General features: G+C 39.2%; 1 protein-coding gene and 1 long non-coding RNA gene across 5 annotated transcripts in view; one reads left to right on the forward strand and one right to left on the reverse strand.

Moving 5' to 3' along the window:
* Positions 1–19,726, forward strand: part of LOC140636860 (uncharacterized) — a 66,892-nt gene extending 47,166 nt beyond the window's left edge. The window contains exons 6-7 of the long non-coding RNA XR_012034088.1: positions 2,772–2,894; positions 13,892–19,726. This is a non-coding gene — a long non-coding RNA (uncharacterized lncRNA). The remainder of the gene's footprint in view (positions 1–2,771; positions 2,895–13,891) is intronic.
* The window catches only part of FBXO9 (F-box protein 9), a 45,105-nt gene continuing 22,030 nt past the window's right edge, over positions 1,616–24,690 (reverse strand). For 2 of the 4 annotated variants that reach the window (XM_072832638.1, XM_072832641.1), the window contains 9 exons: positions 24,134–24,264; positions 23,121–23,235; positions 21,131–21,249; positions 20,822–20,912; positions 20,061–20,156; positions 19,642–19,735; positions 17,772–17,923; positions 10,939–11,016; positions 1,616–2,225 (listed from right to left, as the gene is read on the reverse strand). In XM_072832638.1, coding sequence (XP_072688739.1) covers positions 2,117–2,225; positions 10,939–11,016; positions 17,772–17,923; positions 19,642–19,735; positions 20,061–20,156; positions 20,822–20,912; positions 21,131–21,249; positions 23,121–23,235; positions 24,134–24,264 — 985 coding nt within the window. In that variant the 3' untranslated portion in view covers positions 1,616–2,116. Of the gene's footprint in view, positions 2,226–10,938; positions 11,017–17,767; positions 17,924–19,641; positions 19,736–20,060; positions 20,157–20,821; positions 20,913–21,130; positions 21,250–23,120; positions 23,236–24,133; positions 24,265–24,690 lie in introns of all 4 variants that reach the window. The other 2 variants (XM_072832639.1, XM_072832640.1) reach the window with 2 other exon arrangements.

The raw sequence follows: 24,690 nt of genomic DNA on the forward strand, positions 1-24,690 counted from the left end.
CAAATCCTGCCACAGAAGCCTCTTAACTACAGGGATGTCCTTTCTTTATTTGAACATTACAAACACCAATAAATACTAGGGGAAGCTGACAGAGCAGTATGTACAGGAACTCCTAAAAAACCAACAAACCACTTTCCAGAAATTGCATTTTATCTCCTTGAGCTGCTCAGATGTCCTCACAGAGAATCTGGCCTAAGCACTAACTGTAGTCAGCTCCCCTTCCTCTTGTGTTTCCTCCACAAGCAACCTTCTCACACCTTAGTGGAGGGTAGGGTAGGAGGGCTCAGGGCTACTGGAGGCTCTCCTTCCCTGAGACTAGACAGCTGGATACTGGTGAGAACCAGCACTAACACTCCATACTTAACTTGCTAGCACCCCGTGTGCCACCTCTAAGTTCCCCTGCAAACCTGCATCATCTAACCCTTCTGCCTCAGCAGGTCTTCCTCACCGAAAGCAGCTCTGGCAGGGACTGGTACCACTCCCAAGTGACTCCTGCCATGATGGGGGGGGGGGGGCGGAGAACTCAATATGCCAGTGCACCCCTGGTTAGAGATCAGCCCCACACTGGGCTCTGCACTCAGCACTGAGACTGCTTGAGACTCTCTCTCCCCATCTCTGCCCCTCCCCCTGCACTAAAATAAAAATCTTTTAAAAAATAAAAAACCTGAATGTACAGAAAATGTAATTCAAAAATACTCGTCAGCTACAAGCTAAATACATAGAAGTCTCATTAGTGGGAACAAGGAAAGCTTTGAACTTAGTATCCACTGGCTGTCCACAGCAGCTCTTGACTAATCCAAGCATGGTGGCAAAACAACAGAGAATCTTCGACTCCCACTCTCCTTAGGAATATATTTTTCTAGCTATATTTGACTATGTCCTAGTCAGATGTCCTTTTCACTTGGGTATCAAAACTACTAGTCACATCATGAAGAGCTGCCCTATCTTAGGCATTTTGCTGCTTTCTCTTTTTTTGCTTGAGGAAAACATTGTTTCTCAGATTACTACAGAAAGCTAACCCAAGTAGTAGTCTCTGGATGTTTGGTTTTCACCTTTAATATAACATGCATTGGCTTTTTAAATGAACTGTCCCACACCGAATCACAGGAACTTAGGAAGTATCTTTTAACGTCATCACGAACTGGAAAGCAGCTGTGGTTGCCAATGCTGGTTTCTCAAAGTATGTGCATCTTCAATTCTAGCTGAGCTTGAATTGCCAACACCAGAACTGACTCTGGTACAGGTCTGCCAGACACAAACTCTGAGATCACACAGCCATGGCATCATCACTAGGGAGTCAAAACAGTGCTCCTGGTGGCCGGTGCCCTCCCTGCTTTAATTCTGGATAGAGTTGGGCTTGGGATGGCATGATCATCTGCTGTTAAGAATAGTGATGCCCAGTTGAGTTTGTTGAAGGGCTCTAGGCTTGAGCTCAGTCTTTCTCATTTAACATCACACGTCTGTAAGGTGCCTAGATGAGCTTGGAGTGTGGAGAAGTATGGATATGTGGCTGCATACAGAGACCACGGATGAAAGGAGACAGATTCCTAAGCCTCTGCTGGCTCCCCTAGGGCTGCTTATTATTCTCACATTTAAAAAAGGCCATCCAGAGATATTTTCTTGAAAGAAGTGTTTATTATTTTTATTGGTCAAACAGTTTCAAACAAATTCAGAACAAGTTTTCACATTTTGAGCCTTTAGTGCAAAGACACCGTGTCATGCGTGAAAGAAATGCTGATCCAGTGGAAGCTCCCCTGATGCAATTAAAATATTGGGATGATCAGGAGGAAGGAGACTTGTGTGACAGAAATCTGCTCAGAAATCCTCTTGAAAAAGGACATTATTTAAAGCTCATTTTAAGGTTTTTCACAACATAAATGTGCTTATTAAACAACTTGTGATCTCAACTCCTTAATTTCAAAACAAAATACCCCAAGTATCAACTATCCCTTTAAATAAAAAAAATAATCAATTTATACTCTTCTTAAAAGAACTCTAACAATGTAAAATAAGTTCCAATTCCATATATATATATATGTACATTTATAACTTAGGTGCTCTTTTGCTCTATATACTTTTATTCATGCAACATTGACAGAGGACTGGACGTGAGGCCCTACAGGGGCCTCTCTGAGAAAGCAGTGTAGCTTCTCACTCTGGCAAAGAACAAGGGGGTGTACATCTTGTCGATCTCAAAAGCAGTAACTGCAGTCTCACCAGTGGATCTGGAAGGAAAGCACAAAATCAACAGTCACGAGGAAGTTTCAACTCATTCAAAATCCTCACGTATTTATAGGGGAAGGTTTATCTTATGCTTCTGTCTTTTTTACTTTTAATTCATCTCAGTAAATTCTAAATGACAGAGGTATGACAAGACAAAATCACAGGCTACAATGTATCACTCAGACTGTGTTCCCAAACCAGGGCCTAACACACAATCTAGATGCAGTTTCCAATCAGTCAGGAATTTTCTGAGGAGTGCTCATGAGTCTGCCACCTGGGCCCTCTCCAATCCCCAAAGAAAAGCAGGCAGCCTGCGTGGTAAGACTCCCTGCTCTTCCCTCTAGGAAAGCAGCATTGCCTGGGACAATCCTTTTCTAGCAAATAACCTTCTTGCCCCTGCCCTCCCCTTCTACGAAAACCTTCCATTCTGTACAACTCCTCTGAGCTCCCCTCTACTTGTTAGATGGGACGCTGCCCAATTCATGATTTGTTTATAAAGCCAATTAGACAATTAAAATTCACTTGGTTGAATTTCTGTCATTTAACAGATTTGGTGGCACCAACAGGATCCAAAGTGAACTTCTGACAGCATTTGGGGACGATGAGAACATAGGCATGGTACCTGAGAAGCTCTGGAGTTCCTATCTTTGTCACCCTGTTGAGGGGCATGCGTAAGTTCCTCTCGATTCTGAGCTTTTTGGTCACTTGTTGACATCCAAGCTCCCCATCTAAATGGTATTCCATTCCAGGGCAGGGCAGCTTGAGCTGGCAGATGGTTATGCCTGCAGCCCAGTCCAGCTGGCATATTTGTCCAGAGCCCAACTGAGCCCACAGAAGGGCCTGCCAGAGCCAAGTCCCCAACCCTGCAGGCCACAATATCTGGTGGAAAAGCAACATGCTGTGGGAATCGGTGGTGGTGTGCACAGGGCCTTGCGGCCAAGACGCGGTACTGCCGGAACGGCAAGGTGCACAGGTCTGTCTGTCTTGTTTTGTGTAAAGCCTATCACTAGCGGGGATCTTGGGAGGCCAAAAAGCCGAAAGAATTGGTGGGGATGGTTTGAGTTTTTTAAAGGCTGTTCAAAGTGTTCACCACCTTAAGAAGACCTGGGATAGGATAAGTTGGTGGTGGAACAGGGTATGTTGGCAGAGGTCACCTACCAATCTCAAGAAACTTTCCAGGCAACGAGGCACACTGTAAAACATACACAATCCCCTACCCCATAGCACAGCCCTTGCAGGTGGTAGTTCAGCTCAGGGAAACACAAGGGCTTAGCTAATGCCTCAAGCATGCCACCTTCTGGCTCATCTGCTTATTTCATGTCTAAGAACTACAGTCCCAGAAGTTTTAGATATTTAACAGAAACAACAAAATCTTCCTAAGCTTGTCATGTGTCCCGAGGAACTCGGCCTGGTAATTGTCAGGATGGGTGCCCCAAAAGAAGGCTGATGTGGGTTAACTCTGTGGCTAGGGTCCTACCAACCTGCTGTCAGCCCTCAGAGGAATCACAACCTGGAAACATGATGGCCATTATGGGGAATGTTCCCATTAGATAAGATCATTGAAGAAGTCCACTTGAAAGCAAGGGCTTCCAAACCAGACAGAATGGGATACCCATTTTATTTGGCATGCAGAAGCCTCCAAAAGGTTTCAAAGTTCTGAAACAGTTTCATTGAAAGATTTTATTACAAAAAGTTAATGTAAAATGAAAAAGAAAAAAAAAAAAAAAAAAAGGTAGGTACCTAAAACAAGCCTGTGAGACTGACATCATTCCTGTTTCCCATCTTCCTCCTTTGGGTACTCATTCTAATCCGAATTTCTTTCCCACTCTGAAGAGACTACACAAACATAAACAACATTGTGCCAAGTTAATGGCCTTACAGACACCCTGTTATCTACCTTCCAAGCAGGGCATCAGGTGAGCCCCTCCCAGAGTTGATGAAGCCGAGGGCAAACTGCTGATAAACTATCCTATTCCTTAGTCGAGAGTGAACTGGCATATACCAGATCGTGCCGAGGGGATGCCGGGAAAACTGGCAGGAGCCAGCAAAAGGTGAAAATTCTTACTGGAATCAGCTCCTCCAAATCTCAAAGAGAAAATAAAATGACACCATCCCTTTCCTTCTAAATCCAGATCCACTGTTTACCGATCCCTTCTCTCCCAGGGACATCTACTACCTTCTTGCTTGTCTGGTTTTACATAACTGGGCCTGACTTTCTGCCTGCTTGGGACATGCAGGATGTTGGTTCTCTCTGGAGCCATCACTGTGAGTGATTCTAGATTCAGGGAAGTTGATAAACTTGTACCCTCCTTGGAGATCCACCTTTTACCCAAAGGAGGCTCTTCAATACTGCCAAAAATGCTTAAAATTAAAATGATGTACTCCAGGGTGAAAAAAGCAAACTGAGGATATCACAGTTGAGTAGATGCAGCAACCTACAATGCCATGAAGTCACAATCTAATTCTCTGGACTGAATTGAAAGCAATGGTCCTTACGTCACAAATCTTTACAAAACCAGAAATGCAGTTCTACAGGTAACTGAAAGTTCCCCTATGCCCTTACCAATCCCAAAATGCCCCATTTATCTCAAATAGCTTGTAAATGATTGGCTTTAGGAAACCAAATTTCTTTGAGAAGGAGCTTGCATTTTTCCCTGTGCCTTTTAAATCTCAGTGTTCCACCCGGGCTTCCCCTGAAATTCTTTAGTCGATCTCTTTACAATGCAAACTTAAGGAGATGATTCTTTCAAGAAAAAACACAATGGGTGAAGTCATTTGGAACTCGACTTACCAAGGACAAATACAACACTGAAGTGTTTTCTCCAAAGATGTGTATAAAGAAAAGCCTTATCCACGCAGCCAGGTAACCTCAACATAGTCCATTCCATCTATCAGAAAAACAAACTCACATCTGACTTTCATAAATCCTTTGTCTAATTTAGGCGGGACTTTCAAAACAAGCTATAAGGTCTCTGAGTCTGTCCATGTGTGTTTTACTTATGAGGTACTTTTCACTTCTAGATGCTATCGCTGAAATGAATTTGTAAAAGAGCTCTATTTAGTGGGTTTGAAGGCAAGTGCCTTTAAGGATGGGCATTCTGAAAATCATAAAGAATGTGATCCAGGAAGATGGTGAAGAGTAGGGTCCTCAACTCACCTGGCCCCACAAACTTACCTAGATAACTTTCAAAACATCCTGAACACCTATGAATTTGACCTGAGATTTAAAGAGAATGGGTGGAATGCTATGGAGAGAAAAGTTTTTGTTTCTAACAAGGTAGGAAGATGGAAAAAAAAAAAAAAAAGAATAAAATGGGGGAGGGAACCACAAGTAGCCAGGCTAAAGCAGAGGGGGTGAGAGCCTCTGGGGCAGGAAAGCCCAGCCCTGAAGAAGCGGGAACTTAAAAAATTCGTGTAACAGTTTTCCCTGACTGAAAAGTGCTTAGCAGAGAAATTGGGCAGAATCACAGGAGGGGCACCCAGGGGAAAGCTCACCACAAATCGCAGTCCGGTATCGGTAAAGGGCTGGAGCGCCCTCTGGGGCATTTGGGATAAGACAGTCGGGTAGGCAGGCCGGCTCCAGAGCTCCCTTTAACCTAGATCCCAGCAATGGAAGGAGATGGCTGTGCCCCTTTCCCTTTGGTAGAGGTGGTCCCGGGGAGTGAGGATCCAGCAGCACAGAGCCCTGGATCCCAGGACACCCAAGCAGACAAACCCAGTGATCCTCCATAGAGATTTTGTTACTGCAGAATTGAGATCTAATCAGGCCAAAATTAAAAATAGATTAAATGAGATCCAATCCAAACTGGATGTTCTAACTGCTAGGGTTAATGAGGTGGAAGAGACAGTGAGTGACATAGAAGACAAACTGATGGTAAGGAAGGAAGCTCAGGAAAAAAGACAAAAACAATTAAGAGCCATGAGGAAAGACTTAGGGAAATAAATGAGGGTTTGAGAAGAGGGAATAGACGTCTAATTGGGATTCCAGAAGAGGTGGAGAGAGAGAGAGGACAACAAAGTATATTTGAACAAATCATAGCTGAGAACTTCCCAAATCTGGGGAAGGAAACAGGCATTCAGATCCAAGAGACAGAGGACCCCCTGCCAAAAATAATAAAAATTGTTCAACACCTCAACATTTAATAAACTTGGAAATTTCAAAGATAAAGAGAAAATTCCTAAAGCAGCATGAGACAAGAGATTCTTAACTTATATGGGGAGAAATATCAGATTAACAGTGGACCTCTCCACAGAGACCTGGCAGGCCAGGAAGGGCTGGCATGATATATACAGGGTAGTAAATGAGAAGAACATACAGCCAAGAATACTTCATGCAGCAAGGCTGTTATTCAGAATAGGAGAGATAAAAAGCTTCCAAGACAGGCAGAAACTGAAAGAATATGTGACCACCAAACTGGCTCTGCAAGAAATATTAACGGGGACCCTGTAAAATAAAGAGGGAGCCCAAAGAAACAATCCACAAAAACAGGGACTAAATAGGTAGGTAATACGATAACTCCAAATTCATATACTTCAATAGTTACTCTGAACGTGAATGGGCTAAATGATCCCATCAAAAGACGCAGGGTATTGGACTGGTTAAAAAAATAAGACCCATCTATATGCTGTCTACAAGAGATTCATTTTAGACCTAAGGATGCCTCCAGTCTGAAAATGAATGGGTGTAGAAACATTTACCATTCAAATGGTCCTCAAAAGAAAGCTGGGGTAGCAATCCTCATATCAGTAGTAATACATACTTAAAGGGTCTATCCAACAAGAAGACCTAATAATCATGCATATTTATGCCCCTAATGTGGGAGCTGCCAAGTGTATCAATCAATTAATAACCAAAGTAAAGAGATACTTAGATAATAATACACTAACAGTAAGAGACTTCAACATGGCACTTTCAGCAAATGACAGATATTCTAAGCAGAACCTCACCAAAGAAATAATGGCCTTAAATGATACACTGGACCAAATGGATTTCACAGGTATATACAGAAGTTTACATCCAAATGCAACTGAATACACATTCTTATCAAGTGCACATGGAACTTTCTCCAGAATAGACCACATACTGGGTCACAAATCAGGTCTCAACAGATAACGGAAAGACTGGGGTTGTCCCCTGCATATTTTCAGACCACAATGCTTTGAAACTAGAACTCAATCGCAAGAAGAAATTTGGAAGAAACCCAAACAAATGGAGGTTAAAGAGCATCCTACTAAACGATGAATGAGTCAACCAGGAAATTAGAGAAGAATTAAAAAACATTCATGGAAATGTAATGAAAGTGAAGATACAACCATTCAGAATATTTGGGATAGAGCAAAAGCGGTCCTAAGAGGGAAATACACTGCAATACAAGCCTCCCTCAAAAAATTGAAAAAAAAACTCAAATACACAAGCTAACCTCGCACCTAAAGGAATTGGAGAAAGAACACGTAAAACTTACACTAAGCAGAGGAGAGATAATAAAGATTCGAGCAGAACTCACTGAAATAGAAACCAGAAAAACTGTCGAACAGATCAACAAAACCAGGAGTTGGTTCTTAGAATTTATAAGATAGATAAACCCCTAGCCAGCCTTATTAAAAAGAAAAGACTCTTGGGCAGCCTGGGTGGCTCAGCGGTTTAGTGCTACCTTTGGCCCAGGATGTGATCCTGGAGACCTGAGATCGGGTTCCACATGGGCTCCCTGCATGAAGCCTGCTTTTCCCTCTGCCTGTGTCTCTGCCTCTCTCTCTCTGTGTCTCTCATGAATAAATAAATTAAAAAAAAAAAAAAAGACTCAAATTAATAAAATCACAAATGAAAGAAGAGAGATCACAACAAATACCAAGGAAATACAAACGATTTTAAAAACATATTATGAGCAGCTATCTGCCAACAAATTAAGGCAATCTAGAAGAAATGTACACATTTCTGGCAAACCACAAATTACCAAAACTGGAACAGGAAGAAATAGAAAATCTGAACAGGCAAATAACCAGAGAGGAAACTGAAGCAGTCATCAAAAACCTCCCAAGACACAAAAGTCCGAGCTAGATGGCTTCCCTGGGGGAATTCTATCAAACATTTAAAGAAGACATGATACCTATTCTACTAAAGTTGTTTTGAAAGATAGAAAGGGAAACACTTCCAAATTCGTTTTATGAGGCCAGCATTACCTTGATTCCAAAATCAGACAAAGTCCCCACCAAAAAGGAGAATTACAGACCAATATCCCTGATGAACATGGATGCAAAAATTCTTACCGAGATACTAGCCAATAGGATCCAAAAGTACATTAAGAGGATTATTCACCATGACCAAGTGGGATTTATCCCCGGAATGCAAGGGTGGTTCAACACTTACAAAACAATCAATGTGACAAATCACATCAACAAGAGAAAAGACGAGCCATATGATCCTCTCAATAGAGGCAGAGAAAGCATCTGACAAAATACAGCATCCATTCCTGATTAAAACTCTTTAAATGCAGGGATAGAGGGGATATTCCTCAATATCTTAAAAGCTATTTTATCCTGATGAAGCCATCATATTGGTTTTAAGATGAAAAGCTCACAGCAAATATCATTCTCAATGGGGAAAAACTGAGAGCCTTTCCCCTAAGATCAGGAACACGATAGGGATGTCCACTCTCACCACTGCTATTCAACGTAGTACTAGAAGTCCTAGCCTCAGCAGTCAGACAACAGAAAGAAATAAAAGGCATTCAAATTGGCAAAGAAGAAGTCAAACTCTCCCTCTTTGTAGATGACATAATACTGTATATAGAAAACCCAAAAAGTCCACCCCAAGATTGCTAGAACTCATACAGCAATTCGGCAATGTGGCAGGATACAAAATCAATGTACAGAAATCAGTTGCATTTCTATACACTAACAATGAGACTGAAGAAAGAGAAATTAAGGAATCAATTCCATTTACAATTGCACCCAAAACCGTAAGATACCTAGGAATAAACCTAACCATAGAGGTAAAGAATCTATGCCCAAAAAAACTACAAAACACTTCTGAAAGAAATTGAGGAAGACACAAAGAGATAGAAAAACATTCTATGCTCATGGATTGGAAGAATAAATATTGTGAAAATGTCTATGCTACCCAGGGCAATTTACATGTTCAATGCAATCCCCATCAAAATACCATAGACTTCACAGAGTTGGGACAAATAATATTAAGATTTGTATGGAATCAGAAAAGACCCCAAATAGCCAGAGGAATATTGAAAAAGAAAACCAATGGCAGGGGCATCACAATGCCAGATTTCAAGCTGTATTACAAAGCTGTGATCATCAAGACAGTGTGGTACTGGCATAAAAACAGACACATAGATCAATGGAACAGAATAGAGAACCCAGAAATGGAGTCTCAATTCTATGGTCAACTAATATTTGACAAAGCAGGAAAGACTATCCATTGGAAAAAGGACAGTCTCTTCAATAAAGGTGCTGAGAAAATTGGACATCCACATGCAGAAGAATGAAACTAGACCATTCTCTTACACCATACACAAAGATAAACTCAAATGGTTGAAAGATCTAAATGTGAGACAAGAATCCATCAAACTGCTAAAGGAGAACACAGGCAACACCCTTTTTGAACTTGGCCACAGCAACTTCTTGCAAGATACATCTATGAAGGCAAGGGATACAAAAGCAAAAATGAACTACTGGAACTTCATCAGCATAAAAAGCTTCTGCACAGCAAAAGAAACAGTCAAAAAGGAGGCGGGATCCCTGGGTGGCGCAGCGGTTTGGCGCCTGCCTTTGGCCCAGGGCGCGATCCTGGAGACCCCGGATCGAATCCCACATCGGGCTCCCGGTGCATGGAGCCTGCTTCTCCCTCTGCCTATGTCTCTCTGCCTCTCTCTCTTTCTCTATCTGTGACTATCATAAATAAATAAAAATTAAAAAAAAAAAAAAAAAAAGGAGGCGACCCGCGGCGCCCTGGGAGGGTTGGCCCTCCGATGGCGGGTCCCGTGCAGGCCGGCGGGGCAAGAACCCTGGACCTGCTCCGGGCCTTGCCCCGTGTGAGCTTGGCCAACGTAAAACCAAATCCAGGCTCCAGGAAACCGGAAAGACGGCGAAGAGGTCAGAGAAGAGGTAGAAAATGTGGCCGAGGCCATAAAGGAGAGCGGCAGAGAGGAACCCGGCCCAGACTGGGTTTTGAGGGAGGCCAAACCCCATTTTACATTTGAATCCCAAAATACAGGTTTAATGAAGGTCATAGCTTCAGACGCCAGTATCAGCCTTTGAGTCTCAATAGATTGCAATATCTTATTGATTTGGGTCGCGTGGATCCTACTCAACCTATTGACCTAACTCAACTTGTCAATGGGAGAGGTGTGACCATCCAGCCACTTAAAAGGGATTATGGTGTCCAGCTGGTAGAGGAGGGTGCTGACACCTTTAAGGCGAAAGTTAATATTGAAGTACAGTTGGCTTCAGAATTAGCCATTGCTGCAATTGAAAAAAATGGTGGTGTTGTTACTACAGCTTTTTATGATCCAAGAAGTCTAGAAATTCTGTGCAAACCTGTTCCATTCTTTCTGCGTGGACAACCTATTCCAAAACGAATGCTTCCTCCTGAAGCACTGGTACCGTATTATACCGATGCAAAGAATCGTGGTTACCTGGCGGATCCTGCCAAATTTCCTGAAGCAAGACTTGAACTTGCCAAGAAGTACGGCTATATTTTACCTGATATCGCTAAAGACGAGCTCTTCAAAATGCTTAGTACTCGAAAGGATCCAAGGCAGATTTTCTTTGGTCTTGCCCCTGGATGGGTGGTGAATATGACAGATAAGAAAATCCTAAAACCTACAGATGAGAATCTCCTCAAGTATTATAGCTCATGAATTCTCTTTCAAGAAAGCAGAGTTGTAAAAGAGTTCTGGAAGAAAAGGGACTGAAACATAGATATTTCTCATGGTCTCATCTTGATTTGTGATTCTCTAGGTGTTGATGATAATTTCCCCTGTAACCCTATTTCCATTTTTATCTAAAATTGAAATAAAAAATGCAATAAGCAAAAAAAAAAAAAGAAACAGTCAACAAAACTAAAAGACAACCTACAGAATGGGAGAAGATATTTGCAAATGACATATCAGATAAAGGGCTAGTATCCAAGATCTATAAAGAACTTATTTTTTAAACAACACCCAAGAAACAAACCATCCAATCATGAAATGGGCAGACATTTCACCAAAGAAGACATAGACATGGCCAACAAGCACATGAGAAAATGCTCCGCATCACTTGCCATCAGGGAAATACAAATCAAAACCACAATGAGATACCACCTCACACCAGTGAGAATGGCAAAAATTAACAAGACAGGCAACAACAAACGCTGGAAAAGATGTTGAGAAAGGGGAACCTTCTTAAACTGTTGGTGTGAATGTGAACTAGTGCAGCCACTCTGGAAAACTGTGTGGAGGTTCCTCAAAGAGTTAAAAATAGAGCTACCCTACAACCCAACAATTGTACTGCTGGGGATTTACCCCAAAGATACAGATGTAGTGAAATGCCAGGACACCTGCACCCCAATGTTCATAGCAACAATGTCCACAATAGCTAAGTGTGGAAGGAGCCTCGATGCCCTTTGACAAATGAATGGACAAAAAATGTGGTGTGTGTGTGTATATATAGATATATATATATATATATCTATCACAATGAAATATTACTCAGTCATCAGAAAGGATGAATACCCACCATTTGCTTTGACGTGGATGGAACTGAAGGGTATTATGCTGAGTAAAATATGTCACTCGGAGGAAGACAATCATCATATGAATTCACTCTTATGGGTAATATAAGAAATAGTTAAAGAGACTAGAAGGGAAAGAAGGGGTATTGAGTGGGAAAAATTAGAGAGGGAGACAAACCATGAGAGACTCCTAACTCTGAGAATCAAACAAAGGGTTGCAGGAGGGAAGGTGAGTGGGGGGTTGGGGTACCTGGGTGATGGGCACTGAGGAGGGCACTTGATGGGATGGAGCACTGGGTGTTATGCTATATGTTGGGAAATCAAACTTCAATAAGAACAAATGAAGGAAAAAAAAAAGAATGTGATACAGAAAACATTTGATATAAAAGCTAGATTATGGTTGATGGTTTAATTAAAACAGACATGTTTTTAGTTATTAACATTAAATATAAAACTTAATCTACCTTAGTTTACTAGTCATATAAATTCATATTCTCTCTTATTAGATATGTCCACACAAAAAATAATAGCTTAGGGTAATGACTGAATTTGTCTAATGTTTAATAAAGTGTCTGTAGGTAATCTAAACATCACTCAAGAAAACAGGTAAGCAAAACAGAAGTTTAGAAACAAGCTTTTCAGCAATAATTATGTCTACTTAGTTTTCCCAGGCCTTTTTGTTTTTTGATAATCTAAAATCTTAAAGTTTTAAAATGATGAATAAAGTTAAATCCAATCAATACCTAGATCTTTTCCAAATAAGATAAAGTACTAAAAACATTAATTAGTAAATTTTTGGCTTCATATTACAGAGAAAAAATGTAAAACAGTACATGCTTCTAGAAATTTTATAATGTATCATTAATATACACATTTAAAAAATGCTAGTGTAAAAGTTCACAATTGCTTACTTCTTAGTTTTCACTAGAAATTAAAGCTTCTAAGGGTTAAGAATTCTATTTCATATGTCATTAAAGCTACTAAAATAAGAAAAAAAATTAATTTTTAAAAAATTTTAAAAATAAAAAAATAAAAGTAGTAAGGGAAAAACATCTTTGTATGCCAAAAAAGCAGGATGTGCTTTTCATAAAATAAAGTATGAGAAATAGAGATGTATTTTTTGTTGAGGAGAAAGAGTCTGTGTTGTTTAAAAGGAAAAAAAGGGACTAAATGGGAATGTAGAAAAGAGGTTGTAAAAAGGTTTGTGGAAACAAATCTTTGAAAAAGAATTTTAATGAGTGGTCAAGCTGGTTAAAATTTAAAAATATTTTTTAAAAATGAGTTTTAATATTCAAGTAAGATGGTGCAAAATTAGAATCTGGCTTTTGCTTTGTTAAAAAAACAAAGTTTTCTTGGACATTGGTCTCCTTTTGATAAGACTGCAGTTTCATAATGATCTGTAATCCTACTTATTAGGCAAGTGCTTTTAAAGCACTTTTAAACCTTTTTGAAAAATTTTTGACAATCTTCCAAAGGACTTGTTAAACTAATGAGGCTTATTCAACTATGCAAATTACCAGGGAAGCACTGCCAACTAAGTTAATACTAAGCCTTCTTTGTGGCACTTATATAGAAAGTCCACTCTGCTTCCACAAAAATGGCCCCTGATCACCAGACTTGCAATCCTGATGTCCTTGTAACATGGTAACAGCCTGCTTCTAAATTGAAGACACTGAAATGAGTGAGCATTGACCGCAAATTAAACACACACTTGGGGTTATAGAAACCCAAGACAGCCCAATTCTTCCTGGCTCTCTAGCAAATCCCATATTTTAATTTTTGTATTCCTTCACGCACCATAGCACATTTACAAAGACTCAAGTTATAAACAGACATTGATAGACTTCTTTAAAATGACAAAAACAGTCTACCAGCAATGTGTGACCTATTTGGTCACCACCAATCACCTCCCCACACCTAAAAACCTATTTTTGTTCCCAGGGGCCTCAAAGCTCGGTCTTCTGGACCCTTTGAACACTTGGAGCTGTACTTCAATCAACTGCCTGCCACTTAGTGTGGCTTATCATTAGGTTCTTGTTATTGTATGTGTGTTTTCTAGATGGGTTGAGATTTCCCTTGTTGTATGACTGATGCCCTCACAGGAAAAACCAACCAATCAACCAAACTTTAAGAATATGTTTCCCACTTAGGGTATAATTTCCACTATCTCCAGTGATCAAGGCAGCCATTTCACTGGACAAATCATTTGAGCCCAACAAAAACCCTACAAACTTCTTGGAATTCTATCACATAAAGAAGGTACACAACCTTCTGGTCTCTTGTTGCCTCATGCTTGTATGACGACGAGCTACTATAAATCTCTAATGTCTTATGCTCAGGCCTGTGTCAACCACAGATTCAAGAAGCTTTCCTGGATCCCAATTCAAAGAAACCTGTTAGTCACAGAATTTGGTGAGTGTATAAACGTCACCAGAGGAAAATCACACTCCAGCCCCACTGGAAAGAAGACCTTAGCAGGTGCTCCTGACCACTGACACTGCTGCAAAACTAAAAACCATTAAGTCTTGGGTACACAGCATACAGAGAAGGCTCCACCTGGTCCTGTACAGATGCTAGAGACCTCCACATCAAACTGATGAGGAAGAGAAGTAGCTGACAGACAGGCAGGCTGATTCCACCCCAAATGATGGATGGAGACTTCATTCGCTAACTAAACGTAAACCCCTTTCTCCTTTTCCTTTCCTTCACTCTGGCCTTGCCCTGGAAAGACAACACCCTCATCTGTATCTCCCAGGCTAAGGGAGGGGGTAGTGGGTATAACCTCTGGAATTTAAAACCACCTTTTATTTCAGGCTAGGAGAAGATCAAACTGTGCCTCTAAGCAAAATAAGGGATCTCTTTGGTTGACTCTCCTAAATTTACATTGTTGGAATTAAAAAGGAGACATTCATGATTCAGATTCACTCTTTTTCATAGGTCTCTATTTCCCTGGTTAGGGATACAAATAAATGAGGCTATGATCAATTCTCAAAATTACTGCAAAGTCTGCTGCTAAAGCAATAGTAGCACAACAAAGATCCTAAGACTCTCCAGCCAAAGTTGTCCTTGATTATCTTTTAGCTGAGCAAGGAGGTGGATTGTCTGTGTTGTGGCCAATACCACCTCGTATGCTTGGATTTAACACTTATGGTGAAGTTAGAACTCAATTATAGAAGATCACTGAGCAAGGCACTGGGCTTAAAAAGATGACTCCTTCAGCAGAATCTTTTTTTGACTATTTATTTTTGATTGGTTTGGTTGGGTCTTGGGGACCATGGCTCTAAAGTATACTCCAACTATCGGGGATTATCCTAATAATAATAACAATCTATGGTAATAGTATTCTCTTTGGTAAATTATATTCTCTGAAAAGCTTTAAATGTATGTTCACTGTCACTAATCACCAAATGATTTAAGTCTGGAACATAAACCTGATGTTGTGACTATAAATATCATAGAGATTAAGGAAAAGCATCATGACCTATAGGAACCACACAAAGAACAACAATAGCTGTGAGAACTACAAAAGGGTAATTGAGAGTTAGTGTAATGCCTTAAATTTTGGTCACATCTCTCAGTTAGGCTGAGAGTCTAATAAAAAGGAGGAACTGTTAAAAAGAAAACCACAGGCCCCAAATGGCATCACTCAGAATGAGTTTCCAAACCAGGGCTTAATATATAATTTAATTGCAGTTTCAACCTTCCTCAGAAATGCAGTCTTAACTGGTAAGTCAGAAATTTATTGATGGGTACCCACCTGAGCCCTCTCCCACCCCTCAAAGGAAGAGGAGGAGTCTGCATAAGATGCTCTGCTCTTCCTTCTAAGGGAAGTGTCTTTGCCTGAAACCATCCTTTTCTTTTGCTAATAACCTTCTTGCCCCACTCTTCTTTTATTAAAACCTTCCATTTTGTACAACTCCTCAGAGCACCCCCATTCACGCATCATTTAATAAATCCAATTAGATCTTAAAAATTTACTTGGTTAAATTTTTGTTATTTAACAAGCATACTGTAAAAAGCTTGAAAAATTTAGAAAAGTACAAAGAAAAATCACTCCTCATTCTACCACGTAGACATAACAATATGAGGTATGGTTGACCCTTGAACAACATAAGGGTTGGGTGCCAAACTCCCACAGTTAAAAATCCGCATATAATTTCTGATTCCCCAGAAACGTAACTACTAATAATCTACTGATCAGAAAGAAGTCAGTAATCCTGCTTTTAATTTATCATTCTGACATATGCATTTCATCACATTATTAAATACTCTTCAGAAGCCCTTTCTAGTGCCTGCATAATATTTCACTGTCTGCCTGTATCACAATTTCCTTAATAATTCCCTTTCTGTTGGAGATTTAGGTTGTTTGGTAATTTAATATAATGTAATATTTTTTATTATGTCCTTTGAACAGATTCCTTAAAAATTCTAAGTAAAAGGCTACAGACATTTTAAGGATTTTGTTAAAATGTAATTTAGGAAGAATTATAATCCTGGAATAGAATTTGATGACTTAATATTTGCATGATCGACAGCATCATCCCAGTTGGGAGGGAGCGGAAGCAGATGACAAGTAATACTACTACAGTCTTTTATTTTGTTCCCCAAAAGGGAAAAATAAACAAAGGCAGAAAATTCAAGCGACTTTATAAATACAGTAAGGAAGTCAATGTCACTGTTATTAGTTACAAAAGACACCTATTATAATGTCCTTTTTTCTCTTAAAGCATGATGTTTTCTATTTCTTTGGTACTCCCTGAGTTTGGTGTCTTTCTTGAGAATAAAAAAAAAACATTCCACTGCATATTCACTGAGAGAAGCTAAAAGGAGATATACGACTGGTAAGTTAAGAATGAAAAGAAAGAAAAATACTTTCTCAGTTCTCAGGACCCTCCATACAAGAGGACAAAGGGTGGAAACAGGATGCAGGAAGTTTGCAACCCAGTGGTCGAGGTTGTGAAGTAGGTTAATAGAAGGTGACTTCAAAACTTGTCTCTCAGAATTTTAGATTCAATTTTGGAACTGAGAGACCTTGACTACACACAACATTTTTTCAAATCTAACAACAGCAAATCTCACTATTCACATAAAATGATGTTTTACTTACTTCTATATTGCTCCTTTCTCTCTCACATTCTTCTGTTCCTTAATCCTAACACAAAGAGCTTTAAATAGAAACCCCCTAATAGATTTGGCTTTGGAACACATGACATCTTTTTAGAAGACTTACTCTCCTAGCTACAATTTTATTAAAATCAGTGCATAATCCCAGAGGATTATGGAAACTGGAAATAAAGTAAAAGTAAAAAAAAAAAAAAAAAAAATTGGTAAGAATGAAACACAGGAGAAGAAAAAAGATTTGATGTTTTAAAAAGGCCTTAAGTTAATGAGTAGGTAATGTACAGACGGCTTAGAGGTGGACTGAGTACCATTCTGCTCACAGAGTGCTGCTTTCACTTCCAAAGTGGTGGCACCCATTCCCATTCCTATTCCTACAGGCACTGAGGAGAGTTCCACCTCCTGGTCCACTCTTTTGGTGCCTGACAGAATAATACCCTTACCAAAAAGACTGTCATTGGCCAGGAATCTCTCCCTGGCACCATTATCATGCTGGCAGCTCTCTACATAAAGCACAGCAAACTCTGGAGGCATCTATAGTAGCAGTACCATTTAATTATACTTTGTAATGTAATGTTATGGAACATAATGTTTTATAATATAATGTTGACTCATAGGACTTTAAAACCTATCAGAGTTTTCTAAGCCTGACAGGAAGTACACATTTATTTGCAACTTTGGTATTTGTATGATATTCACCTACTTGTAAGTAACATGACAAGAATGATGTATCCAGATGAGTTTGTTGAATCTCTGGTGGCCACTGGAACACAGCTGGAGCCCCACATGGAAACTCTGATCTGCTTCTTGTACAGGGACCCGACGGAAGTATCTGTATTTATAGTCAAGTGGTTTCTATAAAAGAGAAAGTGTATGAGCTATAATGAAACCTCCCCTCATTGATACATAATATGTTCCTATAGTATTTATATGTAAGAGTGATACTAAAAGTAACATAATAACTGCACATGGTACAGGGTTCTTGGGTATCAAATGAGAAGGTGTATGAGGCCCTGAAAAATGTTAAGCACTCTAAAAATAAGGTTTTTCTCTCCATCATCATCTCAGTTAATCAACATAATAACCCTAAGTGTTAAATATGATTGTACAGCAGCCCCGGTGGCTCAGCAGTTTAGTGCCGCCTTCAGCCCAGGGCCTGATCCTGGAGACCCAGGATCAAGTCCCACGTCCGGCTCCCTGCATGTAGCCTGCTTCTCCCTCTGCCTGTGTCTGTGCATCTTTCTCTCTATGTGTGTCTCTCATGAATAAATAAATAAAATCTTTAAGTAAGTAAGTAAATAAATAAATAAGATGGTACACTGCTATTTAACGGCTGAAAGACTGAAGACACCAGGAAGATTAAACAAATTAACTAAAATTACACAGTAGTTTCAGAGTTGGAAATGAAAACTTTTGTCTTCTCCATGTAAGCCTAACATTTCCTTCAACTGAAAATATGGGAATTTTTAAAGAGGCAAAGTGATAAATTGGTGAAAGATGCAGAAGAAGCATGGAGTACAACTTATCTTTTGTGGTAATGGTAAAAGAGTCAATGAAGAAACAGATGTGGACGACACTCATTTTTGAATCACACTTTTGCAAATACTATTGCTAACAACACAAGAATGGCCACAGTATACATGGCTTCACTGTATCATACTCTGAAGAGAAAACTGGTACTCAATGTAAGAGTTCCTAAACTCTTTTACAAGATCTAAAAAACAAGGGCCTCACAACTCCCCAAAACTCATGGCCAAGGTCACAGCCATAGCAGCTACCTCTCGCCCCTCAGACTGCTGCCCCAGGGAACTACAGCCTATCAGAAGTAGGCAAGGAAGCTAGCAAGGGACTCAGATGAAACTCTGCCCTAACCATCCTGACACATGCCAGGGAAGAGAGGAGGCTCTAAGGAAAACTCTAAAAACTGTATTAATTATAAAAGCATTAGGCAAGTATTTATTCCAACTACATCACAACTGACTCTTGGATATACATTTTTAAAACCAGCATTAAAAAATGCATATAGAGAAAAGTTGTGAAAAAAATTAGGCCCCCTCAATGTGTTAGTTAAAAATACTCTAAAATGTAGTAATTCAACAATATTTGCTTGGCATTTTTCCCCCTTTTCTAAGAAGAAGAAGAAGAAAATTATCTAACTTTAGCTTATTTCCAGTAGAAATTAAAATTCTGTTAAGAGTATTCTTGAGAAAAAATTATCTATATGGGCTAACTTATGAAAGAAATCCCTTATGATTCAAAACAAGAATCGCTAAAAAAACATAGGTATAGTTTTACTAGTTATTTCATAGCATATTTTGGCTTTTCATTTTCTAATGTAAAAAAGACCAGAAAAGGAAATCATTTAGAGAAAAACAAAGTGATCCAACTAAAAAAAACCCCACATTTTAGAAAACCCTCCAGCTCTCTTCAGAGAAATGCTGTAAGTAAACAAACATTTTGTGTAACAGTATACATTATGAAACCGTATTTTCTTATCCTTTCAAATCAAGAGTGTCTGAATGAGTAAGGTACTAAAATAAAAAGAGAACTTCTAATTCCACTTGCATACTCACCTCTTCTTTTTTCTTAGTTATTACAGCAAATACTTTGGTCTGATTGTCTGTATCTTGAGACAAGCGATAATGACCCAGTAGAATTGCATCAGTTCTAAAAATTAAAAAATACAATTAAAGACCAAGTCTATTAATCATGTATTTACATAATTTAAGAAATAATGGGTTCTAACAGTGGTTACTCGACTGCCTGAGAAGAATCAGTTGGGATGTGATTAAACTTAGCTTGCTAAGGCTCCCAAGATCTACCGAAAATTATACCTAGGGAGAGAGGGCCAGGAACTGGTATTTTTCACAAAGGCCCCTGCTGAGTGCTGTTTTAATCATCTGATACTAAGCTAAGGAAGCACTGGATTACATTAGCCTCCAAGTAACCATATAAAATATGAACTGGATAGAAAACTAAAGAAAAATACTACCTGGTATTCCTAGTTCTTAAACGAGGAACAATGGACTGAGGCTCTTCAGGGGTTGTCAACACCATCACATGGCCATCAGGGAAGAATCTTATGTACCTGTGTAAAAAGAAAAAGAACACCAAAAAAACACCACACACATACAAAGTATAAAACATGTCCTTATTTCCTGGCACCTAAACCTGTTCATTGCTGTGAAATCAAATCAGAAATACGATGGCCAAAAAACTGGCAAAACATCATTAAAACAAACACAACTGGCAACCTGTGGGGCCAGCAAAAAAGAAGTAAAGGCATTCTTTTATACTTCTTAGAGGGAGGTGCTGAACTTTCAGTTTTACTCCTGAATAAAAACAAATACACCCCTATGATAGCTGTGTGCATTTTTTCCTAAAGTACTAATTAATGTGAAAAGTGAGATCTAATGATCATACACAGTAGTTAATGTCTACTGATTTCTCAAGGACAGTAAAGCTGAATGATATAGCACAAGCTAGCTGAAAAGGCAAATGAGTCCCACCAACAGCAAAATACTAAGAGCTCTAAAACAATTGATTCTCAGATTTAGAGGCTAGGAGGAATTCAACAATTTGTATTAACTTATTGGTTCTCTGAGTGCAGTTCCTGTTACAAAACTGGATAAAAATACTGAGGGTCATTCTGTGGATAAATATAAAGACCACAAAGAACAGCTGCCCGGTAACTAATGAATTAATACTTGGAGAGAGAGAATTTTTCACTCACTCAGTTTACTACAGTTGTACCTGTAATATTCCACTTGGTGCCAGGCTCTATAGAAACCATCAAGAGACTGTTCCCCTTGACGAATATATGTCGTTTTACTGATATACACTCCTATAAAAAAGAAAAAAAAATTTTTTTTCTAAGTAGGAACATAAATAAAATTTTTACAGTTAAAATCAGCTAACATGTTTCCAGCTTTATTTTTATTGTGGTTTCCTTTAAGTATGATCAGAGTATTTAGGTGTGTCACAGAAAAATAAGATTGTGTATTTATCAAAATCAGCATGAAAGACCACTATTTCTCCTGAGTTCTAAAGAGTTCAACTTACCATCAAACCGAACACGGGGCCTTTCTAAAAACATCTCTCTCCAGGATGTGTATGGAACAAGTTTAATACAGCTTCTGCCCCAAACTTTCAAGCAGGCCAAACGCCATATTTCAGGGTCTCTAGGTAATAAAAGCAGAACATCAATTTATAAAAAAGGCTAAGTCCCTAAATGCAGAAATATTTCTGCTATCAGCCATCGTCTTCTATTTAGCAAAAATCTGTTGAGCACCTGCAAGGCACTGGCCAGGGCTCTGGAGACAGACAGACAAGGCAAAAAGCCCTGCTCTTTCACTTGTGGGAAAGCAAACAAAACCAAGAATTAACAAAGAGAAAAGTTTCAGATAGTGAAACAAACAAAGCAGAGTAAACAGAAAGGGACAACTGCAGTGGGGAAAAGACAGACTATTTCAGATACAGCAGCCGAAAGAACTGAGGCAGAACCACAGCCAAGGGAACGGCTCTGGGTGGGAGTGTGACTGGTGCAGCAAACTAAGCCAAGTTAACAGGCTACATGATTGGAGAGGCAGTGAGGGGCAGGGCAGGGAGGGGTTTATAAACTAATCTGGGTGAGATGGATACCACTGAAAAGCTCTAAGGATGACTCATGCTCTTAAAAGATCACTCTGGTGGTCTGGAAAATATGCTCTAGGAGTATATGAGTGGAAGCAGACTACTGCCATAACCCAGGCCGGGTGTAACAAGGGGCACAATAGGAAGGGTCCTTGGAGAAGGGTGAAATGGTCAGACTGGAGATCTATTTTTCTAAGGTAGCACCAATGAGACTATTATTAGTGTAGAAAACTAAGCAAAAGATGTAATGAATATTAACAGGATTCTGATAAAGCTCAAAATATTTTTAACTCTATCTATAACCTGAAATATTCAGTTTTAAAGATATGAAAACTACTTGTGTCTGAGCTGGGCTGCAAAAAAACGATTAGCCACCTCCTCAGTTTTTTTCTTTTTACAATTACTTTTATTTTATGAAAGCACATGGAAGTTTTATCCCTGAAAATTTGCATTCTTAAGAAATTCCCTCTGGATAATCACATTTTAAAAGTTATTGGAATAAGGGTTCTAGAGACTCCAATTTTAAAACTGAAATGTAGGGGATCCCTGGGTGGCGCAGCGGTTTGGCGCCTGCCTTTGGCCCAGGGCGCGATCCTGGAGACCCAGGATCGAATCCCACATCGGGCTCCTGGTGCATGGAGCCTGCTTCTCCCTCTGCCTGTGTCTCTGCCTCTCTTTCTTTCTGTAACTATCATAAATAATAAATAAAAATTAAAAAAATAAAAAAATAAAAAAAAAATAAAACTGAAATGTACCTGGTGATTAATAAGTCTTTGTTAAAGAGAATAGCACATAGAATTGCCAAAAAACAAAGCCATCAGCCAATTCAAATATTTTATCCAAAATACAAGACTCCGAATAAAATCAGGTTAAGAATACTGAATTTTAAGAACTGAAGTTATAAAAAATTTCTAGATGCTAAGGACAAAGTATATATTTTTATGTAGAATATTCATGAAAGATTAGTCTCAAACAATTTTATACTCAATTATGATTATTCTTCACACAGCAATATTTTAAAAGTATAGGTTAACCTTTAATGGGCCAAAAGAAAATTCTAGTGCAATCTAAATTTAAATCATTACCACTTAATGGGTTTAGAGTCATTGTGAAGATGACTTGAGTTTATTTTCCTAGCACAATTATTTTTCCAAATCAGCTAGGCTGGCATGCAAACTATCCTATGGAAGTAGTATGTGTGACTACACCTGTTCTACAGAACATTCTATACCCTGGAAACTTGGTGCATTGTAGCCTTTAAGGGTTAAGGGGTTTGGGAAAATCACAGAAATACACTTTAGGCAAAACTGTTCATTTTAAGTTTTTACTCAGAATATCAATCAAGTTTTTAATCAAAATTGGCAAAAAACCATAATCCTTTTTTCACTACTGCTAGAGTTGTTTTAAAAAGATGAAGTACCTGGCACAGATATAGAATCCTCTGCACACCTGCGACAACTGCTCTAATGATCTGAGGTCCAAGTCACTGGACACCACCCAGCGGAAGATGTACATCAGGACCTCCATTGGCAGCACTGCAAAAGAAAATCATCCCTTCAGCAACTCTCCTAGATTATTCTACCATCTTCTCGGAGCAGGTAGCTTCAGGTATTCCCAGACATCTGTGAATCACACCCTCAGTATTGCTCAGAGCTATATGTGAGTGTATTTAATTATCTAAAAAGTAACAATGGTTTCTAACATCAATACACAAATGTTTTGAAATTTTCAGTACAGAACATATCAAAAGCTACTTTTATAAAGCACCCTCTCCTTCAAAAGATCATTTTATGGGACGCCTGGGTGGCTCAGCAGTTTAGTGCCTGCCTTTGGCCAGGGTGTGAACCTGGAGTCCCGGGATCAAGTCCTGCATCGGGCTCCCTGCATGAAGCCTGTTTCTCCCTCTGCCTCCCTCTCTCTGTGTCTCTCATGAATAAATTAACAAAATCTTTAAAAAAACAAAAAACAAACACTCAAGTAGACTCTACAATGAGCACAGAGCCCAACACGGGGTTTGATCTCACAACCTGAGATCATGACCTGAGCCAAAACCAAGAGTTGGAATGCGTAACTGAAAGAGCCACCCAGGGGTAGCTCAAAACATTCATTTTTAAACATGCAGCCTATCTCAGGCTGAAATGCCTGATGACACCAGTATTTCTTTAATTTTCTTGCGCTGCTTCAACAACACAGACACCCTTTTATATCTTCACTGAATAAAGTAGGGCATCCTTGACCTGAACTATAAACTCCTTTCTACTTCAGATTTTGAAAAGCTTGTTAGTATATGCAAACAGTAATTATAACTAGCTCTCCCAACACACTTTGAACTAGAGCAATCACCTGGCAAGTTTTCTGGCCTTGTAAATTTGGAAAACTTAAATCTAAAGTGAAAGTGTGCCTCACTGAGTTATAACAACCATGAACTCATACCTGATATGTGAGTCTGATTGTTTTCCAGCTCAGGCTGACACAGTTTGAGCATAGACTCCTGAAATGTGAGCTGCTGCTGGAAGCATGACAAGAGGTCTGCCATCTTGCTGTCATCATCATTATCTTCCATGCTGAAAAAGGAGGGGAATAAATTAAGTCCACAAACACAGAGCTTAGAAACTGATTTTTCATAGTACTTTCAAATCTGCTTCAGAGAAAGTCATCTAAAAGCAAACTGTCTTAACCATCGTTTTGATTTGATAAAAGTTTATTTGGCTTCAAGGAGTAGCATACCAAGTCTTTTGAAGAAAAAAGCTTCAGCAATTTTCGTTCTCACCCGGAAAGAACAAGAATTTTGGATACAAGCGTTGAGATTTAATTAGCCCCTTTTATTCTAAGATAGAGATTTCTTGAGTTAGTGAAAAAGATCATTTCAAATGATTTTTAAAAAACTTAGGTAAATATATTCCATACTAATGTGACTATAATCCATTCTAATTGGATAAAAATAAAATATATAGATGTCATCTGTGGTACTTACTTACCAAGGGTTTTCT

Source organism: Canis lupus, chromosome 7 (genome assembly GCF_048164855.1).
Source record: "Canis lupus baileyi chromosome 7, mCanLup2.hap1, whole genome shotgun sequence".
NCBI classification, from domain to species: Eukaryota; Metazoa; Chordata; class Mammalia; order Carnivora; family Canidae; genus Canis; species Canis lupus.